The following is a 25,072-nucleotide window of genomic DNA, read 5'->3' as shown; positions in this document are numbered from 1 at the left end:
TTATAAGACAAGTCAGAAAGCTTTGTGGACCCAACTATATTTACTTATAGTAGCATTTTCTTCATCTCTCTGACCATCTGACTCACAGCACTGCCACATCTCACAATGCAGATGTCCTAATATGACACCAAAAATATTAAGCAAAACTTGAATGATTGGTTGGCTGCATAGTTCAGTGTCAGGAACACACGGAAAAGAAAAGCAAGTAGGTCTGGGTCTTTTCATTTAAGCCATCTGATTTTAATCATGAGATCTTGGCCCTCCCTTCTAACCAAGGGTGTCTACAAGAATATTGAGTCTGAAGTACATCGTGAATGGAATGCTTTTTGTTCCCCCTCTTTCTTGAGTTGTAAGGATTCAGTCCTGTTGTGTAGATGTGCTTGGTTTTGTTCTACTTGGGAAGTGGGGTGTGTTCTGGTTAATCTTTATTACCAACTTGACACAACATAGAGCTACCTGGAAAGAGGTAACATTAATTGATGAATTTCACAGGTCAGGTTGGCCTGTGGCCATGTAGATGAGAGATCATCTTGATTGATGACTGATGCAGGAGGGTCCAGATTACTGTGGGTGGCACCATTTCCTAGGCAGGTGGTCTTGGGCTGTATCAGAAAGTTAGCTGAGCCAGGGAGCAGAATTTCTCCATGGTTTCTGCCTTAGACCTCAGCCCTGACTTCCTTCAGTGATGGACTGCAGCCTGAAAGTATGAGCCAGGTGGAGCTTTTCCTTCTCTGCATTGCTTTTGGTCATGGTGACAATCAGAGATACAAACATCAGGTGAGAATAGGACAGCGGGAACAGAGGGAGAGGGGTAGGGCTAAATCATGCAGGCAATACTTTGGCCTCAAAGGTCTTGTTTGGCTTTGCTTTTTTGCTGTAGTGGGGCTCACACTTGCTCAGGCTACACAGAGACCCCAACCCTGAGCTATATCTACAGTCCACCTAGAGAGTCTTCTCCTAAAGGGAGTATTCTTAGAACATGTCTCATGAGCAATTCAAGGAACATACTGACCCACTGCACTTTTTAATGTCTTTTATTAATTGTACAATTTCTTATGAGATAACACACCATTTCACTCAAGAACATCACTCCTGAATGCTGACATTATTTGATCCAGCTATGGAAGCATGGTTAGCACTTTGATAGAATTGAAGTGGTTAGGTGTTTCTTTTTTGCTTTTATCGCTGTCTTCTCCACTGTTTGAATCAGTTCACAGGTTGATGAGACACAACACATGCAGTGTGAACACACACACACACACACACACACACACACACACACACACACACACATCCAGAGAAAAGTTACAGTGTCAGCAGCTCAAACCTTCCTCCTTGGCACCAGTGTGGAACTGAAGAACATCCTGAGATGGGAAGTCAGAGTGGATGCTCCTCTTCAACACAGAAATTCAAGTTTGACTTAATCTCTCAGTTTCATTTTCCTTTTGAGGTGGTAAGAAGGGAGCCCAGAGAGCCACATAACAACCGCTGGCCTAACACCTCTGCCACTGTCTTGGTCAAATGCATGGATTCAAAGACATACTTCATAGCATATCAAAAACATATATTAACATGCTCTTGGATGAGAATTAAAGAGGAAAACAATGTTGCACATTTTTCAAGATCTGGTGATAGGAACTCCATCATACCATGACCTGTACATAAGTATAAAACAAAACCACCCCACCTTTGGCAAATTAGTATATTATCGGCTTCATGACTGACAGAGGCCAGTGACCCAGCTATTATACAGCCCTCATCAATGGTATTTGCAGGGAAAGATGGATTTCTCCAGAAAGGGACCCAGGCGATTCAGCTATTTCAAATGTTACAAACACACATGACTTATTTAAGGCCACATCAACCTTTAGCTAGGTATACTCCTGGAACTGTTATTACATCTATTATAAATCAACTACAATGTTTATATCTACCTCAAACCCTGCACGTGAGTTATTTATTGCCTTGATTTTAGGATTTCTGAGGTAATATTACCAGTTATAACAAGCTGTTAAATTAAAAAACAAAAACAAAACAAACAAACAAAAAAAAGACCCACCACATACAACGTGGCTGACAAGAAAGCTAAGCTAACATAAGAACGTACGGGGCCGCCTCAGACAAGAGGCAAAGATAGACTAGAGGGCTGTCTGACAAAATGGGTGTTTGTAAAATACAATCCCAACACTTAACAAAAGTTATCACTTGATATTCCTAACTTTCCTTTCACCATAAAGTGATGCGGGGTGTTTCTGGTATGGAAAAAAAAAAAATCAGCTTCACTTGTTTCCATACAGGAAAATTCAAGGTGAAGTATATACCCCCAGCTCCTTCATGTATGTAAGTGAGATTGCAGGGTCAGAACTTAAATTCAACACTTAACTCAAAGGCATGGAAATGTTCTACATGGTCCTTCCTGAACAAAACTCTTAATAAATTCTACATCCTGCAGTTCAATTTGCCTCATTTTAAAGAAAAAAGATGGTTTTAGCCCAGAATAGTCAGCACCAGCATGGTGCATGTGGCAGGAAAGATGAAGGAGTCTACAAGCAGACCCACAACAGCCTGTTTCTCCTACTCTAAACTCTCCCCACACTAACTGTGAGGGCTAGAATTAGGAGTTCTGAAGGATGGGTGGACATCCTTCTGTTATCTTCTTTCAGGACATTTTGGGTACCACAAAACAGTTATCCAGACGAACTTTATTCTTGCATCAAGTCATGTTTGCTTTGGCTTGAGAGCTTCCTTTAGAATACACATGGTTGGCAAATAAAATTGGAAAGGAAATAATCATATTTCCAAATAAAGTGTATTTCCCATGAAGTCCACAGAACGGAAGGAAGGGTATTGATTAAATATTACTTAAGGAAACTGAATGCCCAATCCGGTTGCTCCTTTTTAAAAGTCCAAATGGAGGTTACCAAAGGAATGAGAGTTAACAAAGGACTCTTCACCCTTCTACAGAGGTACTTGCACATCCATGCCTATTGCTGCTGCTGCTGTAATCACAACAGTAAGGCTATGGAATCAGCCTAGATATCCACCAACTGATGAACTGATCATGAAATTTGATGTGTATACAAATGGAATTTGAGTCCACCATAATGAAAACTGAAATTTAGAGAAAGATGGATGACTGAAATGTATCAAGTGAGGCAAGCCAGGCACAGAAAGAGAAACACCTCATGTCCTCTCGCACATGTGCATCATAGCGTCTATCTGTACACGTGTGTATTAATGAGGGAGGGAGTGGGTGTGTGTAGATGTCAGGAAACTAGTGATGGGCACGTGAGAGAGCAAAAGGGGGGGGGGTTAAGGAAGAAGGGCAGACATGGTAATAGAAAACAAATAATATAAAAGTTGAAGATGAAATACTGGGAAGAGAAGGGATTAAGCAAGGATGGGGAAGACTGAGCTAGGGGAAGAGGAGGGAGCAGAAGTGAGGTTCAGCACAAACACAGCATGTTTCAAAATGCCACAAGCACACCTGCTACTTTGTAAGCTAGCTAAAAGTTCTCTGGGATATTTTTAAGATGTTAGAATGATGAGGCTCATTGTTTCATAAATGTTACTGACTTTTGCTGTGTGAAAGCACCCACACAAGCCAACCTAGGTCATCTACAAAGGGAGAGTAACAAGAAATGAAAAGGACACACTAAAATGGTTTGGCCTAAGCTCAGTCTACAGATTACACAGGAGAGTGTTTGTTTCACACGTTCAGGAACCAGTTAGTGCATACACCTGTCCTTGCTCTCCATCCCACAAAAGTTTCATTTCCTGAACGAGACCCTGAACCTCAGAAAAGCACAATTATAACCTATGGGGAGGCTTGGAGCATGTAAAGATTACTCTTCACAGAAGTCTGCCTATACTGACAAGTGTCAGAAAGAAATTCAGTGCAGATCTCCAAAATTCTAACTATAAACTCCCAAGAAAAGGGGGCCGAATTGCTAAATTCAGATGAAGAAACCCCGTGGTCACAAATTTCTCAGAATCTCAAGAGTAGACTAAATAAACTATTTTAAAGATTTGGCTGTTTTGCTTTGTGGGTTTTTTTTTTTTTAATGTGTATGTGTGTATACGTCTATGGGTTATATGCAGCACAGACATGCAGGTGCCTGAGGAGTCCAGAATAGAGCATCAGATCCCCTAGAACTAGAGTTAGAGAAAGTTGTGAGTCACTACATGAGTCCTGGGGACCTGAAGGTCTCTTACCACTAAGCCATCTCTCCAATCCCTCAGTACATGTAAATTCTATTAGCACATTTGCTAATAGAATTTTTAAATAAATTGTTAAAATACAAACAAAACAGGGGCTGGAGAGATAGCTCAGAGGTTAAAAGTACTGACTGCTCTTCCTGAGGTCCTGAGTTCAATTCCCAGCAACCACATGGTGGCTCACAACCATCTGTAATGAGATCTGGTACCCTCCTCTGTACACATAATAAATAAAAAAATCTTAAAAAAAAAAATACAAACAAAACAAAAATTCCCTACTACAAAGCCCTTGAACTTGGCTTCTGTCTCTTATTAAATTAGACTCCTCCTCATTTTTAGTAGAAAGATGTTTCTGTGAGACTTCTGCCCAAAAAGTGAAGTTTGGGCTGGGAATTACAAAGATAACGCCCAAATCATGCCCTGTCTCCAAAGGACCTGCCTTGGGAAGATTGGATTTCCATAGCTGTCAATAGCAAAGCCTCAAGAAAAGGTGGTCTCTGGATTTGGTGCTAATTCCAAAGGGAAAATAGCTCAGCTTTGAAGGTTCTAGAATTCAGGTTTCATTTTCCCCTGATGAAACAAAAACATTCTTTTAGGTAGACTATTTGACCAAACATTTCAATATGCCCTCAGAAGGAGTCTCTGCATGTCTTTCTAAGTGTGATTTGTTATAAAAGTAATAGATAATAGACAATAAAGATACTAATAGCTTTAAAACATGTTCCATTCTGGAAGGAGGTAAAGGAAAAAGCAGAAGCTCTTCAGGACAGTCATCTTAGAGCCAAGGGTACAAATACTGACAGAGGCAGATGATGGCATGACTTTCTGGGTGCATACCGACCCAACAGGCTCTGAGGTTCAGAAATTCATGAGGGGTGGCAACCCAGGAGAAATTACATCATAAAGGCAGCATTGTGTCCAGGTCCCTTGAATCAGAAATGTATTAATGGGTAAATAAGAAGCAAGTTCAGAGGCAGATCTCAAATCGGACAGCATGAGTCTAATCACGATGCAAACAGGAGCCCTATAAAGATCACCAGGAACAGAACTGTTGACCCTAAACTACTCCAAATTACTTTGGGGACAGTGGACAAATAAGCAAACAAGTCAACGGATGAGATGGACACCTTTCTGAAGATGTCAGACTAGAGATGTAGTCAAGTGGGTAACAGTGGGACTGGAGATATAGCCCAGATAGAGTGATTGTCTAAAATGCATGAAACCCTGGGTTCACTTCTCAGCACCATGTAAAACCAGGTGTGGTGAAGCACACCTGTAATCTCAGCACTTGGGAGATGGAGGCAATAGGGTTGTAAGTTCAAGGTCATCCTCAACTATATAGCAAAGTTTGAGGTCAGTCTGGAATACATTAGATCCTATTTCAAAAACACCAAAAAAATAAAGTAAAATAAAATAGGATAGACAGATGGCTTAGTGGTTAAGAGCACTCACTGATCTCCAAGAGGCCTGAGTTTAGTTCCCAGCACCCACATCAAACAACTTATATCTTCCTATAACTCCAGCTCCAGGGGATCCAGTCCACATGTACATGTACACACAGACACAGAGAGACAGAGAGAGAGAGACAGAGAGAGAGAGAGAGAGAGAGAGAGAGAGAGAGAGAGAGAGAGAGAGACTTAAATTAAAAGTAAAATGAAAGACTCCTATCTGCCTTCTACTTGTAATGCCAAGTCTAGTCTCACAGTCCACTGTGGTTCCAGGAAGAGAGAAACACAACAGTTGGTGTTTGGGTTTGCTACTCTCCTTGCATGCACATTCCACTGCAGAGAAAAAGAAAACGCAAAGAAGCTAAGACTCAAGGACACAATTAACATCTAAGAATGTGCCTCTTCCAAACTAAACTCGATCATGATGTCAATTACATAGTCATGAAAAGGATATCATTTAACTGAGATAAAACTGTTCCATCACCTTCTGGAGTCATAAATACTTACCTGGAGAAATGAACAGGAGACATTCATGCAACTAAACACTCCCCATTATTTCTGATTTTATTTTCCTATATGCATCTTCCTAATAGGCCTCACAGTTAAGCCAAATATGGAGTTGAAAACTCTATTCATATAGTTTATCAATTAGAATTTTGTGTTTGATGGTCTAAGACAAGCCATGGCCTTGTAAGCTAAATACAATCCATGCTTGGTTTTATGAGTTTTTATTGCAACACAGCCACCAGGCTCACTCATTTAGGCATTGTTTTGGATTTCAACAGAAGAGCTAAAGAAGATTTAAAAAAAAAAAAAAAAACACAAACAAAAACATGAAACAGAAAGCCAAAAGTATTTACCATCTGAGCCTTTATAGGAATTTTGCCAACTTAATCGAGAATGACACAGTCTACATTCTATAGTGTTGATTGATCTACATTCTATTGTAGTCTATTGATCGATGAGATCTACAAACTTCCATCCCACCCCAACAAAGAAATGCTTGAAAAATGATGGTTCATACATGACTTACATTTTCCTAGGGAATAGGTTCTAGTTTTCAACAAATTTCCAAGAGAATTATAATTTAATCAATTAAGACCATAGAAAAACCAAAGACTATTGCTGTGGGATGTTAATGTATGTCTTGTGGGAGCCCTTCTTGGGTTCCTTGTGGCATTACCCAGCAGGTTTGCATAGAGGATGATTAGGACCATGGGCCTGAGTGCAGGTGTCTGAGATGGTCTGCACTTGGCTGTATTGGGGGATGGTCTGTATGTCAAGTTGCTCTGATTGGTCAATAAATAAAACCTGATTGGTCATGGCTAGGCAGGAAGTATAGACGGGACTAACAGAGAGGAGAAATAAAAGAACAGGAAGGCAGAAGGAGACGCGGCCAGCCACTGCCAGGACAAGCAGCATGTGAAGATGCTGGTAAGCTACGAGCCGCGTGGCAAGGTGTAGATTTGTAGAAATGCGTTACTTTAAGATATAGGAACAGTTAACAGGAGGCCTGCCACGGCCATACAGTTTGTAAGCAATATAAGTCTCTGTGTTTGCTTGGTTGGGTCTGAGCAGCTGTGGGACTGGCGGGTGACAGAGATTTGTCCTGACTGTGGGCAAGGCAGGAAAACTCTAGCTACAAATGGCGCCCAACGTGGGGCAAGAGTTTCTACCTAAAACCTGAGAAAAGATTCTAAAATGGAGCTAAAAACAGCTTCCTAATCGTGTCTCTCAAATGAGCGGCAGCTGCTGGTTTGAGCTACTTGTGCGTTCCTGGCGTGTGCGCTTAACCTGCAGTAAGGCGAAATGAGGCCTCTGCAAGTGGCACATTAAGCTGCGTGGTGGATTTAGCCTTTGCTAGTTACAAAACAAAAAAGGTTTCTGGGCTACACGCTGCTTGGATAAAAGCATAGACTCATGATAGCTCCCAGAGCTGGCGGTAAACGTACCACCGCCATGTTGGGAAGCTGAGGTGGGCGGAGCCAGCAGCCATAGCGCTGTTTCAGTCTTACAAATGCTGCAGTTTAAGGCGGTGGATTCACAATAAGACAGATTCAGATGGAACAAGACTTTAAATGCTTTACAATGTGTGTAAAAATGTACATAGGCTTGGAAGAGAGAGGAAAAGGAACATAGACAGTTATATAAAGAAATAGAAAGTTTTAAAATAGTAAAGTCTTTAAAGAGAAAGTAAAAGTAATATAAAAAATAAGCCATGTAAAGATGGATATCACACAGAGAGTCTGGATTATATTGTCTTTGGGATTTTTAACTGCAGAAAGACATTTGATTGTAAAGACTGCTCAGTTGAATCAATGTGTATATTTTAAAGGTATTTCAATTTTGAAATTTATGTCTAAGGATGTTTTGCTTTGGAAAGGAGACTCTGCTTTTGTTTCTACAGAAAGCCAGAGGCTATGGATTTGTTCCAGATTAAGATACATCAGGTTTGACCAGCCAAGACCACCTGAAAGGTCTCTGATGACACCATGGCCTAGATGATTCAACATCCAGAATTGTTTCAAGGCAACTGGCTCAGACGATACAGCCTCACGGACTACTCCATGATCCTTAAATATTCTTTGTGTCCCCATAAGATACTGCGCCCCCCTCCAGCAGGAAGTAGTAAGAGAAGCTACGCCCAAATTCCCAAATATACCAAGCTGGCTTTGGAGATGTGTAAAAGTTAAAACCTTCCTTTTTAAAAAAAAAGAAAAGGGGAAGTGCTGTGGGATGTTAATGTATGTCTTGTGGGAGCCCTTCTTGGGTTCCTTGTGGCATTACCCAGCAGGTTTGCATAGAGGATGATTAGGACCATGGGCCTGAGTACAGGTGTCTGAGATGGTCTGCACTTGGCTGTATTGAGGGATGGTCTGTATGTCAAGTTGCTCTGATTGGTCAATAAATAAAACCTGATTGGTCGTGGCTAGGCAGGAAGTATAGGCGGGACTAACAGAGAGGAGAAATAAAAGAACAGGAAGGCAGAAGGAGACGCGGCCAGCCACTGCCAGGACAAGCAGCATGTGAAGATGCTGGTAAGCTACGAGCCGCGTGGCAAGGTGTAGATTTGTAGAAATGCGTTACTTTAAGATATAGGAACAGTTAACAGGAGGCCTGCCACGGCCATACAGTTTGTAAGCAATATAAGTCTCTGTGTTTGCTTGGTTGGGTCTGAGCAGCTGTGGGACTGGCGGGTGACAGAGATTTGTCCTGACTGTGGGCAAGGCAGGAAAACTCTAGCTACAGACTATCTTTAGCTGACAGTACATTCAACAGTGTTTTAAATGAAGAGAGGGCCAAGGAAAGAGGACCATCGATGGGATCTCCAGGATGAAATGTCGTGTCCATTCATCTGGTAGCCATTTCTTCAGAGATTTACTCTGGCATTTTTCCACCCCAATGTCTACTTTCAATGGCCTGATGGAAAAGTATTCACTCCTTTTGAAAAATTGAAAAAAAAAAAAAAAAAAGACCATGACCAAGTACCATTTCACTTGCTACCTCCATAAAAGCAGGGGGTTCCTTGAGCCAGAAAATCCCCTTAAAGTCAGAGACTTTCTGACAAAATCTTAGTGTGACAGAAACTCACCTCACTTGCAGAACATCCACCCTGATGAATTGAGTGAATACATAAATGTTATTTTCAAGGTCAGAGAACATAACCCTTCCCCCCGTACAACAAGAAAAAAATAATAGAAATTAAGAACTAGATATCCATTGTACTTTTAGGACAAAAACCATGTTTTTTCTAAACACTCTTGAAAGTGACCCCTCTGAGTAGAAACTCTGGGGCTAATTAAGACATTTTGAAGTTAAACTATGACATGTTAGCCCCTCTTGACTTCTTTTGTGGTGACATAAGACTCTAGATCAAGTTTATTAAGAGAATCAAGGTGAGTGCTCATCTCGGTACCCATCTCCTCTAATGCAGAGGCCACTGACTGTTTCTATTGCATTTTTAAAAATATTGTGTATGTGTGATGTGTGTATGTGTTGTACGTACTTGTTGGTGTGGGTGTATGTTCATGTGTCGGGAGATGCACATGTATATGAGTATGTGGAGACTAAAGGTCAATGTGACGCGTCTTTCTTCAATCTCTCTCCAACTTTGTTTTGTGAGACAAGTTCCTCCCCTGAACCTAAAGCTAATAGATTTAGATAGACTGGCTGACCAATGGGCTGCAGGATCTACCCAGTTGTCCTCCCCTTCCTCAAACTGGGGTTACAGGCACAAACCACCACGCTTGGCTTTTACATGAATACTCAGGATCTAAACCCAAAGCTCCATGCTTTCCCCCACAGAACCTTTCCCTCCTGAGCCATCTCCCCAGTTCCATCTGCTTCATTCTAAACTATGACATCTGGCAGTGTCCACTGATGAACAGCAAAGAATGGTTCCAATCTTTAATTTCATAATTAAGGAGGCAGACAAACCAAAAATATCAACAAGATAGAGAATGAAACAATATAGGGAAGGGAGTGCTGAATGGCTGAGAGCTCAGTTTTGAAAGTCACTGGCCAAAGACTGAGCAAACTTCAGCACAGCATATGCCAGCATCCATCAGCCTTGAGTTGAAATAATTTATAGGCATGGCAATATACTATTAGTTGCCAGGACAAACACTGACATCTGAATGGCATGGTTCAAAGGACTACTATGAAGCAGGTGGGACCTAATTATTTGATACACCTAAGTACTCAATATCTTGGCCTACAGCATCAAACACAAAAAGAGTTACTGAGACAACCCTCCAATGGCACCATAAAGAAGGAAATGTTGGCGAACTTTGGCATGTGAAAAATTTTGTTAGGTTTAGAAGATGGTCAAGAACTAGAAACAACAATCCATTTTGGCTACATCTATATACACTCTTCTCCATTTCAGGGGACCATTTCATTCTGATTTTACCAGTACCCTCAACCCTGACTGGTGTGCATCAGGAACTCATGGGGGATTATATTTTTCCCCCTTTCTTTAAAGTACTAATTCCTAGGCTCTACCTGGGCCAATTTATTCCAAGTCTCTGGGGCCAGGACTTTGGCACTCACACAGGCTCCTAAGTGGCTCCAAAGTGTACCAGGCTTAACCCAGTTCCTCTTCCCACTATGGCGTGTTTGACAAGGTCCTGCCCTGGGCTTACAGTCCAGACCACACAGGTGGTACACAAGTGCAAAAGTGTGCTCTTTGTTAAAAGCATTTCAAAGCAGGAAACCAAGTGAGACCAATCTGATCCACACCAGAAAGATGACTGACTTGACTGTCACTACAAGTCCTGAGAGGCGCCCCAGGCCTTTTCCCACTACTTTCTGTCCTCGTAGATGAGTGACCAGAGCAGGAAGACAGATGTGGTCTCCCTCCATGTCAAAAAGAGGAACTTTTAGACTGGGAAATGTAGCTGGGAAGTTGAATGGACATGATCAAAAGGATAATACCACATTTCCGGTGAGAAATAAATAAAAAGTGTCTTTAGAGCAGAAGAAGCTGCGCTTAATCAAACAGGAATATTGTGTTCATGTGTGTGCAGTATATGGGTAAGTGTTGTGTGTTTGGGGGGACGGAGTGAGTGTGCCCATGTACAACACACTTGTGAAGGTCAGAGAGCAAATTCAGTTATCTGTCCTCAGGTGCGTTCTACCTTTTGTTGGAGACAAAGTCTCTCCCTGGCCTAGAATCTCAGCACATAGGCCAGGCTAACTGAGCCACGGGCTTCCAGGTGCCTGTCTCCACCTCCTGTCTCACCATCTCTGGGATTACAGGCCCAATGTAATTATGTGCTCAATACCCAGCTTCTGTGGGTTCTGGGAATCTGAACGCAGGTCCTTAATTGGGAGGCAAGTGCTTTACTGGCAGCCATCTCCACAGCTCTGCCAATGGGTGGCCCTTACAACAGAATATAGAAGAGAAACGGAAGTGTCAGACACACTCTAAGCAAGCATCCTGTGCAAGAGTCTTGAAGATGCAAATAATACAGTGAAAACTCGACTGTTAATGCTTCAAAATCTTGAGGGAAGGAAAGGAGAATTCCATGAGGTCAGGGAAGGGGGAAAAGTATATTTTCCTTTCTTCTCTTTTTATCAACATGTCGTCCTCATATTCTAATAGTAACTTTGAATTAATACTATGTCCTAAAGTAATGGTTCCTCACTATTTAGCCAAAGATTATCTTTTCTCTGCCACTCATAAAACTTCTTAATCCTAGAGGATCAGAGAAGCTTCAACTAGAGGATCCATGGTGTCCTTAATCACAAGAAAATACCTGGTTGTTTCGTCAGTCTGTTAAAACTTGAAAGTGGAACAAGCCACTCCATGATGCTTATAGGAACGCCTGACATGGCCTGAGCCTATGACAACTTAGCAGTCTGTGCCGAGGCAGGATTCCACATTACATTTTCATTTCACTGAAAGACCGCGGCCTTTTAGCGTCTCCTATCACAGCCCTTCTAATAATAAGGCATTTTTTATGGAACATGAAAACAAACAAGCAAAGCAGGGTAATTCGCGAATTACAAAGGCAGGCCTTGGGGTACATCCACTGAGGAGAATCAAGAGCAGGACGCTTCATTTCTCTCTGTGAGTTTTCGTATCGCATCTCATGACTGACAGGTATCCTTCTAATATAGGTGTTTCTAGAAGCCACTTAGTAGGACTTGGTTTAACAAAGGAACATGCACACACACACACACACACACACACACACACACACACACACACGAACACACACACATACATACACAAACACATACATACACAAATGCATACACAGAGAAAGATAAGTAAATATAAAGAGCACACCACTTTCCATTAGTTTCATTTTTCACTGAAACTATACCACAAATTTGAAGAGACCCATTGGTTTTTACTCTTTGAGCCATGATACAAGTGACTTCCATGTTTTCCAAAGTTGGGGGTTGGGATATGATCAAGATACTTTGACAATTCATTCAAAAGTTGCGGTGGTTACCCAGGATTGAGTTGAAGTTTGGGAGCAGCAGCCACAACAGCTGCAAGCCACACTGCACAGGAAGAGCCCCTTTGCTTGAGATTTTTATAGTATTCTTACAGATGCATATTAAATAACTTCCTCTGGACCACAGACATGATTGAACTTACAAAATATAAGCCCTATAAATACTGCCAAGTCAGCTTTGCCTCTCTGTCTTCCTTCTTGCATAAAATGGAATATTTCCAACCAAGCACTGAAACATAAATATTAAAATAATAAGTGGGATACACTACAAATCTACTTTACAATTTCATCACTACTGTAGCACCTTGTTACCAGGGCCAATGCATTCATTTTGTAAAGAACACGAGAAATCTGAGAAGCTTGAGGACTCATATGACTCGTCATTAAATATTTAATCACCTTTTCAAGTCCTAAGCCTTTATCATATTTCATCCATCTAGAGAGTTCATTCTATACTAGAGATTCCATGGCCCCCTTTGGAGAGGAAAAAGAAAAAATAGGGAAAAAAACCCTCAAAAAGGCAGGGTTCAATAATCTCAAGATGACTTTTCCTGTTGGTGTTGTAATGAACTCACTTCACCCTGTAAACCCACCAATCCACAGTAGGGTCAACCAGTAAGTCCATGGCTTTTTAGTCCCCAAGTATCAGTTTTACAAAAGATGCCACATCTGTTGCTTTGGATTCGTGTAGGGTGAAAAATGGATGTTGCTGGGAAAGAAAAGAAAAAAATACATGGCATTAATACTTGACATTGATAATATATAAAATTAGCAAATGAATCTATGGGTTTAATAAATAGGTTAATATCTCTACTGAAGCAAATTGGATTTCTCATATCTTTTGTAAAGTCAAGCACTTATTTTTTTTGACATGCATATTTTAAGGTTCTCTCTAATTTTGGTATATCTAGGCTTCCAATACAAAGACTCTATTAATTTAAATAACATATGCAAGTATGCTACATAATTCCATCCATACAGAAATACAAAGATTGGGTAAGACCATCTCTACAGAGTCATTTTAGACAGCCGCAATAGTAAAATGATTAAAATCAGAGACTTAGATTCTTCTACTTCATGGGAATAAGAACAGGGTGGTGGAACAAGATATCAATGTTCTGAACAGTAAATGGGCAAGGAAGGCATTCATGCCTTTAACATTGGAAAACTGGTTTGAACTAAAACACCTAAGGCCATTTTTAAGGCCACACCCACAGCTAAGGGCTACATTATATCCATCTTAAAAAGTTTGATCTATTCACAGAATAATGCCAGACTACTGGTATGTTCAGAGAAAATTCAACTCAGAGATTAAAGATTGAGAAAATAAAAAAAAAAAAAAGAAAGAAAAGAAAAAATTTCTTTGTATACAGCTCAGATTAAGTCAATTTAAAGAAAAAAAAAACTTAGACTTTGTTTAGAAAAGGTAAGGCATGATACAAGAGCCCACATATTTCAAAGCAAGTCAGATGACTAAGCCATTTTTCTGTGTGCAGAACAATCCTTGAATTGCTCAGTTGGGCTATAAGTGTCGGGCTACAGAGCCTTCAATCTCCAGTTAGAGAGGCATACATTAGATCGTGTTTGTCAGTTCTTCTAGTGAGAACAGAAACCAAGCAAAGGAACTCAAAAGGACAATTCCTTCAGGTACCAGTACCACACACCCTTCCACCTCACCTACCATGCCCAGGTCTCCGACAGTCTCAGGGTACTACTTTCAGTGGCTGGTTGGAATGGCTCAACCTGGGTGTTTTCTCATGCAGACATGAGATGACTCACTCTGTTTCCCTGATGAGAGGTTCAGTTTGCAACCTTCATTCTGCCTGCCAGTAGGTTTTCTAATTATATTTGTTTGAAACCTGACAGTAGAGGGCTGTATGAGTCAGCTTTGTGGGGAACTGAATGCCCACCCATGCAAATTTTAGGAAACAATGTAATGGGGGAAGGAACAAAGAAATAAAACCCAAAAGAAAGTAGGTGGTCACTGTTGAGCACTGTGACTCAGAACATGGAAAGATCTCCTGTTTTGCCCATTAGAGGATATGGGTTGTGTGCTGGCTCAGAGCCTTACACCCAATGTGAAGTTCTAGATTCAAGGCCCTTCATTCTGAATTCCCCCATCTGCCAAATAGTGATATCACTTTCAATTACTGACCACTTACACGGCACACTTACCATGGTTTTGTTTTTGTTGTTTTACTTTAACCATCATACTTATTAGCTTTCCCACATCCTCTTGACATTTGGGGCTCTTTAACATGCTTAAAAAGCTTTTTACTATCAAAACACAACATGCCAAACCTCAGATTGTCTTGATGACCGATTCCAATGCCTGTCAGCCCCACCTTGACTCTGATTCTGCTGTTACCAGCCCAATACATAGAGTTTGAGTCCATGAATGAATTATATAATAATATATGAAACCCTTAATTAAAAACAAATCCTTTAGGTATCTTTTAGTTTATCCCAGACTAAGAAAATACTTAGGGGTCCAGCAGGCAAGCCAATCAACATGGAAGGTGTGAGTAGTCTTGTATGGGGCTTTGAAGTTAGAGTGTTGAGAACTCAATTCCTTCTCTAAGCAATGAATAGACTAAGAATAGAAAGGGCAGCAACCTCAGGTGGGCAAATGGGGTCTTATAAACAGTCCCCGGCTACAGCCCCAGACTAAGTTTCCCCCAAAAAAGGCCAAGTCTTAAGAGAGAGGACTCTGTAGTATTTAGGATTCCTGTAGTGCCATGAGGAAGCAAAGAAATTCACGGACATGCTGCCAGGCTCAGAGAAGCAAGCCCCCATCACCAACAGGCCTCCCAAATACCCCACATATGCACCTCAACCTCCAGGATTGTGGGTTCAGTTATCCTTGTTTTACACTGCAATTCAAATCAAGAACTTCCTCAGACATTTGGAGAAGACAATCAGTTCACTGGGAAATCATCTAACCAGCCTGGTTACTATTTCCGGTGGTAACCATCTAAGGCAGGGGGAGTCAAACTGCAATCCAGAATCCAAATCTAATTCCCTGTCTGTGGTGGTTTGAATGGGAAATGTCTCCCATAAGCTCAGATGTTTAAAGACTTGGTCCCAAGATGGTGATGCTGTTGACATAGGTTTGGGAGATATGACCTCACTGGAGGAAGTATGTCAGGGGGAGCAGCTTTGTGGTTGCAAAAACTCATGCCATTCCCTGTTGGTGATCTCTGCTTCCTGCTTGCAGTTCAAGATGTGGCACTTCAGCCTCCCGCTCCAGCCACCTGGGCTCCATCATCAAGGGCTGTAACCTTCCAGAACTATCTGCCCCCACCAACCCTTCTTTCTCTAAACTGACTCAGTTATAGTGCTTTAATCACAGAAATAGAAAAGTTACGAATACACTTTCGGACTTTTAAATAAAGTTCTATTGAAACACGGCAGATGCTCTTTTTGCTGTCTTATCGAATATGGCTGCTTTCAGCTTAAGTCATTCATTTTAACAGGAACTGCATGGCTCAGTAACCTAAAATACTATCTTTAAAAAAAAAGAATTGGCTGATATCTGCTGTTGAAGAAAAATGCTACAAAGCACAAGTTCAAGGAAATGTACAGATAAAATGGACCTGAGGCATGTATAGCCCTCAATCTGAATTAGGGGGAAAACGACTGGGAATACTATAACAAGTACATATCTGGGTTGGAGCTTTGATAATAATATTCCTTTATTTGGAAAAAAAATATCTTTTTTTAACCCTTCCTACCTCTTTACAAATTCCTGAAATTGAAACAATAGCCTCCCACCACGTGTTGCCCAGTGCTGAAGTCAGGGAGTTCCGACTCAGAGTTTCCATTTAAAAACCTCAATTCCACAGGAAAGCAGGGAATAGTTATGGTCTTAAAAGGCACGTCCATTTCCAGTACCACAATGGCTAATGCCATAAAGGGGGAGGTTGTCCACACAATCTTACATTAATAGACATGCCAAAACCCCTCAGTGTTTGTTAGATTGTAGTGGGAAGGTAGACATCAATACCAGATGCTGATGTATAGGAAATATTTTTTTCCTCAAATGTTTTCTGATGAAATTTTTGGTAAGAGGCCACTTAGATTAAAAGGGGGGGTGGTGATGTTCTTCACTGTAAATAGCTGAACTACAGAGAAAATGTTCTTATATTAACAATTAGTTACAAAGCAGACATCAGGATTTGAAGTTCCCTAAGATCCCACAGGAATTGTTTCCTGTCTGTCACACTTCATGTGAAATTCTTTTAGTCCAAGCACACCACAAAGGGGCAGTCAGGCCTGGGAAGGCCTCCAGTTGGTCACTTTTAAAAAAGTAATAATAATCCAAGAACAAATATTCAACTTAAACATGCAGATACATCCTCAAATATCACACATCTATTTTTATAAAGCTGTTGAGTATTGAAGACTGGACATTGTTGTTTTAAAGGGGGATAATGGATGCTCCAGGAATTGGCCTGACTCCAATTCTTCCAATCAGAGAATGGTTTAGCATAAATAAACCAAAGCTAATACCCAGACCTGAAACAACACATGCCAGAGATGATCACACAGGTCATCTTTTTTATAACGCTTTTTTCAATATCTTTTTTTTTTTTTTTTTTTTTTTTTCCGAGACGGGGTTTCTCTATGTAGCTTTGCGCCTTTCCTGGAACTCACTTGGTAGCCCAAGCTGGCCTCGAACTCACAGAGATCCGCCTGCCTCTGCCTCCCAAGTGCTGGGATTAAAGGCGTGCGCCACCACTGCCCGGCACAATATCTTATTTTTAATTTTGTGTGTATGTGTATGGGGAGGTAGAATGTTCATGTGAGTACCGTACCCACAGAGGCCTGAAGCTGACATCAACTCCTCTGGAGCTGGAGTTACAGAGCCCAGCCATTTAGCTATCTCCAACCTCTCTTCTATAACTCTTACAGATATTTCCAAATGGTTCCTTCTCTGTGTCTCAGGTACCTCAAAACACAATTCAAAAAGAGGTATCAGGAGCCTACATGTCTATGATGCACCCAGCTGATCCGGATGGTGAGGCTGTAGGTAGGACAGAAGAAAGCACCTGGAAGACTGCTGCTAGCAGGTCCACTAATAAAGGATCTCAAATTTTGCTCTTCCCTCTCTTGGGACTGGACAACATCATAATTCTCTGGGGTGGTTACCTTTAACTATCAACTTGGCATAACCCAAAACCATCTGGGAAGAGAGTCTTAATAAGGGATTATCTACCTTGGGTTGGCCTATGGGCATGTTTGTGAGAAACTGCCTAAATTGAGTTCATTGATATGAGAAGATACAGCTCACTGTGGGTGCCACCATTCCCTAGGCAGAGGGTCCTGACTTGTTTTAAGAGTGGTAAAGTCAAGCTAAATGCAAACCAGCAGCTAACACGTACTGATTTCTGTCTCTGCTCTCAACTGTAAGTGGGGTGGGATGACCTGCCTTGACCTGCTGCTGCTCTGGCTTCCTGGCAGTGATGGAATAGCCTAGACTTGTGAACTGAAATGAACCCTTTCTCTCTTAAGTTGCCCTTTGTTGGGGTAGTTTATCACAGCAACATAAATGAACTGAGCATATCTCCCTCCCACTGTTAAGATTCAAACCTTGATCGTTAAGATAAATCTGAGGTGGGGGTGATAAAAACACAAATTCACAGATAGCCTAAATTTTACATTTATCTCCAAAATGTACTCATTGCATATTCAACATCTATTTAGGTAGAAACACTATTATAGAGCGACAGTGCTGGGGTTTTGATTTTCATCCATGTTTTACTGATAGGACAAACAATAAATACAGAAGCAGGTGCTTTACTCTACCTCTTTCCACCAACATGAAGACCAAAAGGCAAGGAGAAAGAAATTCATCTAATTCGTCCAAGATTTGTTCTGAAAACTTGATAGACCACATGGCCGGTAAGCTATCTCACTTAAGTCTCAAAACTCACATTTCCCGTACATTTACAGTGGGACTCTTCCAAATATGAAAATATAAATTTCACGAACATAAATGTTTTCCAGGTTTACCAACATGGAAAAACATCACTGGGAAAGATGACACAGTCTGAGCTTGCATCAAAAAACAAAACAAAACAAAACAAAACAAAACAAACAAACAAACAAAAAAAAAAAAATGAACATAAGCCAGCAAGATGGCTCAGTGAGTAAAAGCCCTGGCTGCCAAGCCTGATGACCTGAGTTCAATTCCCAGGCCCCACATGGTGGAAGGAGAAAACTGACCTCTACATGTGCACTGTGACACATGAATACCCACAAATATATGCACATAAAATAAAATATTAAAAAACAATGAGGAAGGGCCCTTAACTCCTTCTTTAGTCCAGTTCCTGGGAATCAACCATATCTCAATGGATCAACTCTTCCTAACTAGTGATTTCCTCATCATCTTAGCCATGGCTACTTCACTGTTAGTGAGTTAGTTTGGTAACACACACCAAAGTGTTCACACTCACCATAAGCTCTGGATACGTGGGCCGTTCTTTGGAATTTTTCTTCAAGCTTAAAGAAAAAATAATAATCACATTAAAAATCACATTTTTCACTGTGAGGATTTCAAGACCAGTATAAAACTGACCATAACTATCTTTTTTTTTAAGACACAGAAAACAGGCTTCTTATCTTGACTTCTTCTACTGTAACTCATAAACTCTTACAAATTATGTTTGAAGCCACTGTGGGCTTAAATGGATAAGTGTGGGTGTAGTGTGTATGTGTGTTTATTCTCCTTTAATACATCATGAATGACATTTGGTCTAACTCGTCTGATCCAGAACCATTGCATTTCCAAACCTATCTGTACTTTCCTTCAGGGTAGCGTCTATCCCACCTCCTAGAAAAGAAATCAGCAAGTGTCTCTTACAGGACACTAAGCACTCTTCACTGCCTTCAGCTGCATTGTCCTCCCTGCCTGTCCTCCCTTCCATATACCTGCCTGAGACAGAAACCTATATTTAACTAAGGTAGAGCTACTTGTTCACTGTGTCTTAGTAGATTTAAAAAAAAAAAAAAAAAGGAAAGTATATTCAGTCAGCAAATTAGCAATTATTCTTAGAAATAGTTTGTGGTTGTGCAGTACTGTCTAGTGGTCACTCAGTTCTCTGAATACCCAGACATTTAATAACATTTGATACCAGAGGCAATCCTCATAAAACTGCAACATGAAAGAGACCAAACCCATCACCCCTGTCCTCAACCCACCCCGATTCTCATTCCACCCCTGGCTCTAAAATGGAAAAAGGAAAGAAACAGTTTACTTGATGTTAGAGTTCCAGGCTATAGAATGGAGAAAAGGACAACCTTGGAAACTATGATGTGCGAAACAACCTAGAGCTTTCTGTAGCCACTGGACCATAAAATCATACGTGAATGGAAAGAAAGTTGTCAATAAAGCAGAAGAACCACAATGTGACAGCATATTGGGCTCCTAGGATGTGTGCTGATAGATCCTTTTGAGCAAGAGAGGTCTTGGACACGTGACATGTGCTCTGCTGCACCCACGGAAGCTAATCACCATGAGGGAAGCAAAGTACAAGACTGAGGGAGAGTGACGTCAGTGGGAGACTTTAAACTATACGGTTTTAAGCAAAATCAAAAATTCTCTTTAAAAATTAAAAGGGGAGGAAGTTTTTGAACCAAAACAACTTAAAAGCAGCCTACCAGTTGATTCCAGGCAATGCTGTGGGTAGAAGCCAGGGAACCTGAGACAGGGTACAGGTAGAGGTGAGGGCAGAAGTCTCAACCTGGAACTGAGGGCAGACCTAGGACCTAGGGACCTCAGGGACCAGACAACCTATGAGAGAAAGTTCATCTCAACTGGGGATAAAAAATAAGAGTGCATTAGAAAGAAGAATTATCAACTGTCAGCGTGGGACTGATATGGGAATGTGTGCCTGGGTGAAATGAATGAATTTTTAACCCACTCATGGCTTTGTATATGCCTATATCCTGAGGGTCAATGTTGGTGGTTCCCAATGGTGATGATCCTGTACCTCCACCCCAGGGGACATTTCTCAATATCTGGAGGCATTTTGGGTTGTCACAACTAGTTAGCAGGTGTTCTTGCTAGCATTTGATAGAGGCCAAGGATGTTGCTAAACATTTTTGGACTGTGTGCCATTGGGTGGCCCTCTTTTTCTTTTTCTTTTTTTTTTTTTTTTCAATTTCCTATTTCCTTCTCTAAAATGGAACTCAATTGGAAGAATCATCTCCAGTTGGTTCATATGCTATTTATTTATATTCTCATTATGAATACCTCCTACCTCTCTCTTCTGCCTTCCTAGTAACTAAAGGTTGTCTAAATTCTCATAATCACAGAACTGCCCTCTGAGGACATTACTGCCTTGCACATAGATCCTAGATTTTTTTTTTTTAATTATACAGAAGCCCCAAATATCCAGCTATTGTTCAAAGCAAATTTAAACCTAGAAATTCTCCATTGGTTAAACGATTTAACTTATTAAATCAAAGAAAGGAAACACAAACACAATATTAAAACTATATTCAATATGCAAGTGGTTAAATATGAAATCTGAGGGGCCAGAAAGATGGTTTCACTGGTAAGAGCATTTGCTGCCAAGCCTGGCAACCTGAGTTTTATTCCTGGAACCCACCCAGCAGAAGGAGAGAACAGACTCCCAGAAGCTACCCTCTGACCTCCATATGCACACCATGGCAGCATACACCCTGCACACTCAAGAAAGAAAGAAGGACGGAAGGATGGAAGGACAGAAGGAAGGACAGAAGGAAGGAATGAAGGAAGGAGGGAGGGAGGGAGGGAGGGAGGGAAGGAGGGAGGGAAGGAGGGAGGGAGGGAGAAAGAAGGGAAGGAAGGAAATTTTAAAAATGTTTAAAATATATTGAATCCAAAACACTCTTATGTTCCACCTTCCCATGACTAACTTTTTACTCAATAGCAGAACTAAGAGAATGATTAGCCAAGGGAAACATCTTGATCTTGAAATGTTAAAATAATTGGTTCTTATAACAACCATGATCTCCCAGTTGGTCTAAAGGCTTTAAAAGTTCCTCTCTTTTATCTCTTCTTGTCTTTGTGACACTGAAGAGAGAGCCCAGGACCCTGCCCAGACTAGGAAAGCACTCCACCACCAGGTGATTAACCCCAGCCCTGAGGGTTTCAAGCTTTAAGTAAAAATGATCTTGAAGCAGGACATTTTGTTGTTGTTGTTGTTGTTGTTGTTGTTGTTGTTGTAACACTTTGTGAAGTCTTTTTTATTGCATTTTTTATTTTATAACTTAATTTAATTTTACACATCAGCCATGGATTTCCCTGTCCACCCTGCTTCCCCCCCACACTCTCCCCCCAGCCCAGCCCCCATTCCCATCTCCTCCAAGGCAAGGACTCCCCTGGGGATTCAGCTTAACCTGGTAGATTCAGTCCAGGCAAGTCCAGTCCCCTGTTCCCAGGCTGAGCAAAGTGTCCCTGCATAGGCCCCAGGTTCCAAACAGCCAGCTCATGCACTAAAAACAGGACATTTTTCATCCTCCAGAACAGTTTGCAAAATTTTCTCTCTTGCTTTAATCTGCATTTTTCAAATTTGGGGAAAGTCACCCTAGTTGATCAGTGAGAAAATGTTTAAGATTCCTCAAACCTCAGAGGCTGTTGCCCAGCTGCCCAATAAGCTACTTCTTGACTTATGGACCCTGGTCAGAAAGGAAAGTTTATCTCCAACTACAGAGCTGTAATGAAAAGGACTTACACAGCAGCTGGCCATAGTGATGATGCCTATAATTCCAGCACTCAGGAGGCTGCAGCAGGATTATGGAATCAAGGCCAGCCTGGGCTACAGAGGGACTTTTAGGACAGCCTAGTGTATACAGGAAAACCCTATCTAAAGAAGGAGGGAGGGAGGGAGGGAGGGAGGGAGGGAGGGAGGGAGGGAGGGAGGGAGGGAGGGAGGGAGGAAGAAAGGGATGGAGGGAGGAAAAGAAAGACCATTCATTGACTTAGTATAACAGATTTAACCTATTCTCTCCATCTTCTTAATCAAAAACACTTCAAAAGAGGCACTAAGAATAGTAAAGATACCCAAGATAAAGTTGAGGTGGAAGCAAATTTTCCATGTTTAGTAGGAAATGCTTGAAATTCAGTATAAAATAACAACCTTGGAGTTCAAAGGTACACCACTTTCTTCTTGGATTGAAGTCTGACTTTTGAATGTTCGAGTGGCTTGTCATTTTCAAGTGTGCAATTAGCTAACTTCTCTAATTCCTCTTCCAAATGCCACAACACAGGCTCCTGACCATGGCTGACACTACAAAACAGATCCGCGCTGTCTCGAGAATTGCTAGCTTGAAGTTTATGCTGACCAGAGGCTTTCTGCCTATTTGAACTCACCCTGATCATTTCCAAGAAGGGCTATTTGGTGCGTCCACAGAATAAAAACACAGTGTGCCTGTGAAGTCATACATTTGTCAAAAGATAAATAAATATCTACTGCCTCTTTTACTGTCCTTTTCTGAACAGACAGACTGTGCTTAATCGACTTTTCATTCTAGCCCCTGAGACAAACAGTATTGACATCTGGACAGGCCTCCACCCCACTTGGGTATGCCAATGGGCTCTTCAGCTGGGCACTGAGACTCCAAAGTAGGCCTGGGGGAAATGCAAATGTAAGCCGAACTATTGTAGCAGAGGGCAGCTTGTTTCTAGGACTCTCTTGTGTGAACATATAAGAAGAGGTTCCAGTGAAAACTGCCGAGCTGCTGGGCCAGAGAGCGGGCTCGGTACGGAAAGTGCTCGACCCATGAGCATGCAGACCTGAGTTTGACTTCCAAAGCCCACATAAAAAGCTAACAGCAGCAGTGCACACTTCTAATTTTAGCACTGAAGAGGGAAAGGCAGGAAGAACCTTGGGCTTCATGGCCAGTCAGCCTAGCTAAATGAGATACCATGTCTCAAAAAAAAAGGTGGATCATACTGAGAAATGACACCTGTAGTTGACCTCTGCCCCCCTCATGCACACATAACATCTACATACACACAAAAACATATACAACATACATGCACAAACAACTATATGTACTCAAATACATGCACTATATATACATATATATATACACACTATATAAATGCACACAGTACAAAAACATATGGATTGTGTGTGTGTGTGTGTGTGTGTGTGTGTGTGTGTGTGTGTGTGTGTGTGTGTGTGGTATGTGTGTGGTGTATATATATGCACCATCTGCTAAGATCCCATTTTTAAAAAATAAACTCTTATATTAAACTTTCTGTAAGACTAGACTGTAAGGATTTCCTATTAGAATTCAGTATCATGCATCCAAAAACAAGGCCTGTTTGGTCATGTGGTGGTTTGAATGAGAAATGTTCCCCATAGTCTCAAGCATTTGAATACTCGGGCCCCACTTGGTGGCACTGTTTGGAGCTGTTTAGAAGGTGTGGTCTTGCTGGAAGTATGTCACTGGAGGTTGGCTCTGAGAGCTTAATGATCTCTCCCTACTCTCTGTTCGCTCTCTCTGCTTCCTACTTGAGGTTCAAGATGTCAGCCCTTGGCCTTTGCTCCAGCCCCCATGACTGCTGCTTGCTGCCATGCCTCCCTGAAATGATAGGCTTATCCCTATGAAACCATAACCTCTTTCTTCTATAAATTTCCTTGAGTGTGGTGTTTTATCTCAACAATAGAAGAGTAACTAATACAGGTCAGTGCTACCCACCTTAGGAATTATTTAAAATCTCCATGTTAAAAATGTACACTGGGGAAAAGGAGTAGCCTTCGGTTGTGCTATTTTGAAATGACTACATAATGGAAGAAGTATTTCTAAGAATCATTATTGCTCTGTGTTCCTCTGAAATGCTTCAAGATACTGACATAGGCAAGAACTGTGAAAAGGACTCTTATTCCACAGAAAATAATCCCAAGAGTTGACTAGTGGGATTACATGAAATTAAAGTTTCTATGCAGCTGAAGAAATAATTATCAGACTGAAAAGACAGCCAACAGAACAGGAGGAAAGGCTTTGCCATCGACACCTCAGACAAGGATTTGCTACCTATACTACATAACAACAAGTTTTAAACACCCCAATAAATAAATCTTCCCACCAATAAATGGGCTAATGGACTAAATAGATAATTCTCAAAAGAAGAAACACATATGGCCAATAAATATTTGAAAACATTTTCAACATCCTTAGCTATCCCAGAACTCCGAATTAACAGTTCTTTGAGATTCCAGCTCATCTTAAATATGATGGCTATTGCCAATAAAAGAGGGGACAGAAAAAATATACAAGCCAGAGGATGTGGGAGAGGGCTGGGAGAGGCTGAGTTCTACACGTGACCTGGCTTTTGCACACATCAACTTACAGCAGCTGTTATTACCAGAGAAGACCTGCAGAAGATCAAGTTGATCAAAATTCCTCATGGATGGGGAGGGGTCCCTGGAGACC

The 25,072-nt window shown here is 41.2% G+C and overlaps 1 protein-coding gene across 3 annotated transcripts in view; it reads right to left on the bottom strand.

The window, feature by feature from the left end:
* Positions 1 to 1,021: 1,021 nt before the first annotated feature.
* Positions 1,022 to 25,072, bottom strand: part of Map2k6 (mitogen-activated protein kinase kinase 6) — a 134,354-nt gene continuing 110,303 nt past the window's right edge. For all 3 annotated transcript variants that reach the window (XM_006970454.4, XM_076543652.1, XM_042283046.2), the window contains exons 11-12: positions 19,099 to 19,144; positions 1,022 to 13,346 (exon numbers count right to left, since the gene is read on the bottom strand). In XM_006970454.4, coding sequence (XP_006970516.2) covers positions 13,269 to 13,346; positions 19,099 to 19,144 — 124 coding nt within the window. In that variant the 3' untranslated portion in view covers positions 1,022 to 13,268. The remainder of the gene's footprint in view (positions 13,347 to 19,098; positions 19,145 to 25,072) is intronic.

The sequence above is a fragment of the Peromyscus maniculatus genome, chromosome 8, assembly GCF_049852395.1.
Source record: "Peromyscus maniculatus bairdii isolate BWxNUB_F1_BW_parent chromosome 8, HU_Pman_BW_mat_3.1, whole genome shotgun sequence".
NCBI classification, from domain to species: Eukaryota; Metazoa; Chordata; class Mammalia; order Rodentia; family Cricetidae; genus Peromyscus; species Peromyscus maniculatus.
Note: the sequence above shows the minus strand (reverse complement) of the source record. Positions and strands in the feature narration are given on the sequence as shown.